This window comes from Sinocyclocheilus anshuiensis, unplaced genomic scaffold (genome assembly GCF_001515605.1).
Source record: "Sinocyclocheilus anshuiensis isolate Anshui unplaced genomic scaffold, SAMN03320099.WGS_v1.1 scaffold2735, whole genome shotgun sequence".
NCBI classification, from domain to species: Eukaryota; Metazoa; Chordata; class Actinopteri; order Cypriniformes; family Cyprinidae; genus Sinocyclocheilus; species Sinocyclocheilus anshuiensis.
The window spans coordinates 58,585-65,654 of NW_015541015.1; the positions used below are offsets into that span (position 1 = coordinate 58,585).

Sequence of the window (7,070 nt, forward strand, 5' to 3'; positions counted from 1 at the left end):
CGAGATCGGGCCATCCAGAACTCAACCACTCCGTTGAAGCTTCGTAACTCTGCAGAACTCAAAGTCTTGCCAAATCAGACTCTCTCAGAAGAACTTCGAGGCTCCTCCGTAACCCGGCAACCAACCAATCACCACCGAGGGCTCTCCCAAAAGGACGTCATCCAGACGTCATCTCAGCAACCAATCCGAAGCCCGGGATTCCCTCAAGCAGCCAACAAGGAAGCTTTGCAGCACAAACGCAAGTAACAAACAAGGTCTTCTATCTGCTGAAATCGGTGCTGAATTGATCTTAAAGTAGTAAACGTAAGAGAAATCTCTGCTTTGTGATTCTCTCAGTTTGAATTTAAAGAACTCGTGGAAAAACGAGTGTTAGAACCTTGGGAACTTCATGCAAACTCCGTTAACTCTCATTCTTCAGAACTGTACGTGTGTGTGTATGTGTGTGTTTAGCCTAGTTTAATGTAATCTAGAATAACCAATAAATTCTTGTTTCATTTATAAAGAAGTATTGTCTTGTGTCGTGAAATTTTAAAGTCAAAACTCTGCCCAGATCACGTTACTTAGCTCGTAGCTTATAACTTACCAAAAGCATGTATTAACCTGTGGCCAGGGAAAATACAAATATTCAAATTGTTAAGATACACGGACGTTAACGTCTCGCTGGACGAACAGTTGATAAAGTGTAAACTATCAAATTTGAAATCAGTTCTAATCAGGTTGACTTCGAATCTTTAGATTTGATTCCTCTCAAAACCTGAGCTAAAATAATAATAATAATTAATTTCATTACAGATAAAATTAGTTAAATTCCTTACACCATTTTAAGTTTTGGCAAATGGTAGCAAATTTGGATGAATTGGTTACACATTAGTTTGGGTACCAATTATCACTATTAACTAACTATTAACTACTATTAACTACGACATTTGCCTCAATAAACTCCTAATTTGCTCCTTATGAACAGTAAGGTAGTTAAGTTAAGCATGGGATAGGATTACAGGATCTAAAATATGGTCATGCAGAATAACACATAAATATGTGCTTTATAAGTGCTAATGAACAGCGAGTATGCTAGTACTATGCATGCTAATAACCACTAAGCTAATAACCTCTAAATCTAACTGCCAACCGGGCGAAAGAAGATTGTATAAAAACGTATGAATGAAATCATACTAATTCATATGAATTTTGCCAAAAACAAAACAATTGTCAATTGAGAGTGTGTGAATGTCACTGTTTACACTTATCAACTTCATAAAGCTTCATTTCAGAACAACATTGTTGTCAACCCAGTAGATCAAGGAGATTTTTCCCCCCAGGGAAATACATAAACATATTTTTGAAGCAGACAGAGAGTAGAAATAGAGAGATACTGTGTTTGGCAGGACATATGAAAATAAGCACTGGAACATCAGAGCGCATCAGTGAGATTTGATACAGATCTGACGGATTGAGTGGATTAGCGGCACAGGGAGGATGTGGTAAGCAGTTCTTCACAGAGCCAGTGTGAACACTGTCATGCCTGTGGAATAGCTTAAATTGGTGAGTAGAAATTAGATTGAGGGCTTTAAAGGCAAGACTGGGAGATCTGGAACTTAATACCTCAGGGTAGAGATTTTCCTACAAGGTGACTTTATTGTTAGAGCAGGACATTATAAAGCTGAAAGAGAAGTGAAGTAATTTCATAACATTTTTTATAGATAGGATGTGTCATTTGTGAAACTCTTTTCAGTGTTCTGAGAAGAACTGTCTGTCATTTCGCCTGCATAATGTAGCTCCATAATCTAATACAATATTCCTATGAAGTGCAAAATTTGTTTGTGGTAAGGTTGAACTTGCCATTTAAGGGCTGGGCTAAGGGGACAAATCGAGGACACACACTCAAAAAAGCCCTGGATAGAGTTATTTCAGTGTTTTTTGGCCGGCCCCTGCGGGAGAACCCCATTTTGTGGGAGGTGGAAACCATTTGTGTGACATTTGTGGAAGGCATCATGGAATAGTTGTACACAGGACACAAAGATCCACTAAAGCTTCACACTGCTCCTTCACAATGGAGGGACAATTTCTGACTGTCAGAAAAGTAGGGTTATTCTTTTCATGATTGTAGTGTTATGAAACATGCAATATTTTTACTTGTATGATTACCGTAGCACAGCATTTTAATAAAAAAAAAAAATCCTTGATAGCACTTTTGTGCAGGCAACTGAAGTTTTTTTTCCAGCTTGCATTTTTTTTCCATGTTCCATACAACATCTTCTCCCTATTATTTTCGGTCAGTATCTGTTTTGTTTGATTAATTCATTACATTTATTCAAATTTTTTCTTAAGAAATACTTGTTTATGCAATCATTTGTGGGTAATTGAATTAATCTGCATATATATAATAACTACAAATAGTTATTGCTACAAATAGCAGTGTACTTTTCTCAATTTTATGTGAAATTCATATAGGATAGTTTAATAAGTAACACATTTCCTATTGATCTGTCTATCTCCCCCTCCCTCTCTCTCTCTCTCTCTGTGCCAGAGACTAGAGTCACATTTTGACTGATGCCTCCACTGTGCCAGTGGTTGACTTTCTATACTAAGCATTCTTTGCAAATGAGTGATATGAACCCCATCCCATGAGATTTAAGGAGTGTTTTGTACATAAATTATTCATTTGGAGAAAATTTGAGAATATTTATGTGCTGCATGTTTCTGAAATTGCAATAATAATTGTACATTGTTATTGCCATTTTTGACAGTTTTATTAGGAGTGATATAGTGGAAATAGGTAGTGGATAAAGAAAAAAAAATATATACATTATTTTAACTGGACATTGGGGGCATCTCAATTAGCTCCCTAGCTCCCATCTTAAGTTGGTTATTAAGTGCATCTTTATATGTAATTTCATAATTACTTGTCTTTGACATGTGGCTAAAGTTTACTTCCGAATACATTACGAAGTTATAGACAGTCAGAGTTATATATTAAAAAAAAAATGCCCTGGCTCTCCCAAGCTTTTTTAATGGCAGTGGGTAGTGGTTAAGATTTTGAAGCAAAATAAAGTGTGTCCGTCCTTTATAAAAAGTGCTCCACATGGCTCTGGGAGGTTAATAAAGGCCTTCTGAAATGAAGCGATGCATTTGTGTAAAAAAAAATATCTATAATTACAACTTTATAAACTGTCATACGCGCATACACGTGAGAGTGGTGTTCCAGCCGATGACATAGAACATAGGCATAGCATGAGCTCCGGTGAGAATATGCAACGTTTTCACTCCCAACTCGTCACATATTGACGTTTGGTCAGGACCCCTTTAGCATCACTTTTCGACGTGCAGGGTCCTTTTGTTGTTTTCAGTTGTTTGTCTTAATTTAATGGTTTGCATGCATTTGTAAAAAATAGAAATAATTTTATATAAATGTATACTTTCATTGGAGCACCTAACCCCACCCCTACCCCAAAACTATCCACTTCTGAACAATATAAAACACGTAACGGGCAAATATAAGTACATTCACAGATATTTATTGCAAAAACTGACCATACAAAAAGCAGTATAAAAGCATTACAAACAAGTCCTGTTGCATTCCAAGTCTTCTGAAGCCATTTGATATCTTCATGAGAAGAAGAGAGTAAAACATATGGTTTTAATTGCTGAAAATGATCCTGCCGCTCCTTTAACGCGCTCACATCTCATTCAAAAAGATACTCCCATAGCATGACACAAACGGTCACGAGACACACAAGAGCCAATAGCATTCTACAACCAAGGCTGACGTAAGGCTTCTTCTGGCGGCGTTTTTTGAATTTGCACACAGACTGCAGCGTGCAGGATGAGCTTTACAGATGGAGACGGTAATCGCATCTATTCCTCTCAGAAATCAATCGTTTTGCATTGGAAGACTTGGAATATTAATACTTTTTTAATAAATTATGACTGTAGTTGTATCTGCCTGTTATATATTGTGTTTTACTGACAAATGCTATGGGGCAGGGGATGGGTTACGTGCTCATAAATGTGTAAATAGTGTAATATAAATAAAATGGTTCTGACTGTTTACATTGAAAAATCACATCCCAATATTGTCACGCCCCTGGACTCTTTGTGTTGTGTTTTCCCTCCCCAGGTGTGCCGTGTTCCCTTTAATTAGTCATTCCTCGAGGTCGCGAACATCACCAGCTATCTGTACGACGCGCTCTGCTCTTTCTATGATGCAAGCCTGAACGCCGAGTGCAGAACGCTGTCGTCCGAAGATGGTCCTCGGGAGGAATTCGCCGCCTTCGTGGAGTGGACTATGGCGAGAAACGGGTCGCCACTCACCATCTGCCCTGTGGAGGATCTCGCCGGACCCACTCCGGACCCAGAGCCCAGCCCACCATCTCCCTGCGGTACGGAGCATCAGCCTGAGCCCACCGATGACGGAGAGCCATTTCCCGCCGCGATCCACGAGCCGGAGCAACCACCGGCTCCGTTGGGCTCCTTCCTCCCGCCAGCTCCACCATGGTCCTCAGTCACGCTGGCTCCACCGCGGATCTCCGCCTCCGCCTTAGTCGCCAGAGCCTTCGGCTCCACCCTGGCCCCCCGGATCCTCGGCATCCCCCTGGCTCGTTTGCTCTCCGTCTGCGCCTCGGGCTCCTCCACCACCTGCTCCGCCGCCGTTGGGGTGAGCCATAGTCCTCCTCCTCCCTGGAATCTGTCTGCCGGCCCCCTCCCGGGTGTCCGTCCTCCTCCTGAGCCTCCTCCCTAGTTCCCACCCACTCCCCTCCCCATGTTGTTTCTACGGTGCGAGGACGCACCTTCCAGGAGGGGGGAGTAATGTCACGCCCCTGGACTCTTTGTGTTGTATTTTCCCTCCCCAGGTGTGCCATGTACCCTTTAATTAGTCGTTCCTTGCACCTGTGTTTTCCCAATCACCCAGTGTTTAAAAGCCCCAGTCCTTTCAGTTAGTGTTTGTCGGTCCTCAAACGTCATTCCTTGTGTTCCAGTGTCTCCTACATTCCCCGTGTGACCATTAAAGACTGTGAATTGAGTTATCTCCGTGTTTCCTCGTTCCTCGCTCCTTGCCTCCCGAGAAGTGTGACAAATATATATGCAATAATATAATATTTAATTTATAATTTAATCATGACGATAAAATTCCCAGTACATTTCACGTCGGCAAATTGAAGAAAAGGGTTTCTTATTTCAAGCAATGGAGGACCCTGCACGTCGAAAAATGATGCTAAAGGGGTACCCTGTTCTTCAAAAAGTGACGCCAAGGGGGATGCACAACTATGTGACGAGTTGGGAGTGAGTCTCGTGAGAACCAAGTTTTGTTTACAGCAAAGTAAAACCAGTGTCCTCTCGTCCTAAATCGAAATCATTTAAATCGACATTTTTCATAACAAATCCTAGTTGTGTACTTTTAACTCATTAGTGGTGTATTGTTTTGCTGTTTTCTCTGTGCTTCTGCGTTCGTCACCATGTTCACCTACATCATCTGCTGGAACACCACTGTCTCGTGTATGCACGTATGACAGTTAGCAGAAGCTAGAGATTACGGTTAATTACTAATTGTTTAAGTAATTTGATCATGTATCATTCTTATAAATTGGAACTTATGTATCTTCACAGGGAGAGCCAATCACTGGTCAGCCCTCATTGGAGCTTCCCATTCAAAGAACTATATATTGTGGGAGTATGGAGGTTATGCCAGTGAAGGGGTCAAACAGGTCGCTGAACTTGGCTCACCGGTCAAGATGGAGGAGGAGATCCGTCAGAAGGTAAGAATGCAGAGTTATTGAGTAATAAAACTGTTCATTTATTCAGTCATCGAATGCTTATCCAGAGTCAGTCATGACGTGAAATCGGATATTCTGCTGTAGTTCTTTTAGGTGTATTTGGGATTTTTTTTTTCGTTTTCTGTTCATGGAATTGCCAACAGTTCCTCTGTGAATGAATGTTTTTGTGTTGTGCAGTATATATGAAAGGTATTATGAGATCTTAACGTTCACTAGTGTGTTCAAGATTCTGTCTGGATTGTTTTTTTTTTCTGAATCTAGGATTAATGTCTTTCCACAACTTTAATGTTCCCATGAATTCTCAGAAAAACTCAACTTGTAAACCTGAAGCTGCAAACACATAGTGCTTTAATCATAAGTCACCTGAGTGAAAGCAGTGTTGGCATTATCCTTTTTGTCCTTGAAGAACTTTGATAAGAATAATAATAGGAATTAGAAGCCATGTCTGTGGAGGTGCAATGATAAAGTAGAGCTGAAATGGATCGGGTTGATCATTACATTAGCTCTCCACTGGAGCATCATAATTACCTGCTGTTGAGGTCGTTTTGTGAGGAGCATCGAGAAAAGACCTTTGCAACTGACAAACTCTCTGCCTATTCTTTAAGTTCAGTAGAGCGTGCTCATGCTCTTGGAGATCAGTGAAAAGCTCAGATGTTTGGTTACCGGTACGCACCATGCATTTCCATTTGCAAGATCAGCTGAGAATTGACACGGAAAGGATAGAAGATAAGAGGATGAGGGAGATGATTAAACTTAGTTCTGTTTCAATAATCATGCCTCTTGCACTCCCATTTGTTATCTCTCTTACAATAGTGAAGGTACAAGAGTATACTATAAAAGTTTGATAGTGATTTTGTTTAAATCAGTGTTAAGACTTAATCTTCCCTGTTAGCGAGTGACATGTTGCAACATCACCATGGAGGTTCTTTTCTTGATAAAAGTGATCTGGCTTTGTCACATTTGTTGCATTTATAGTAGCTATTTATTATTGTTATTATTAACACAATTATGAATATATATATATATATATATATATATATATTTATGTTAATAATAACAATAATAAATAGCTACTATAAATGCAACAAATGTGACAAAGCCAGATCACTTTTATCAAGAAAAGAACCTCCATGGTGATGTTGCAACATGTCACTCGCTAACAGGGAAGATTAAGTCTTAACACTGATTTAAACAAAATCACTATCAAACTTTTATAGTATACTCTTGTACCTTCACTATTGTAAGAGAGATAACAAATGGGAGTGCAAGAGGCATGATTATTGAAACAGAACTAAGTTC

At 39.9% G+C, this 7,070-nt stretch overlaps 1 protein-coding gene across 1 annotated transcript in view; it reads left to right on the plus strand.

The window, feature by feature from the left end:
* The window catches only part of LOC107690496 (spondin-1-like), a 57,841-nt gene extending 51,803 nt beyond the window's left edge, over nt 1-6,038 (plus strand). Inside the window, exons 6-7 of the mRNA XM_016488855.1 lie at nt 5,605-5,753; nt 6,033-6,038. Coding sequence (XP_016344341.1) covers nt 5,605-5,753; nt 6,033-6,038 — 155 coding nt within the window. The remainder of the gene's footprint in view (nt 1-5,604; nt 5,754-6,032) is intronic.
* Nucleotides 6,039-7,070: the final 1,032 nt, after the last annotated feature.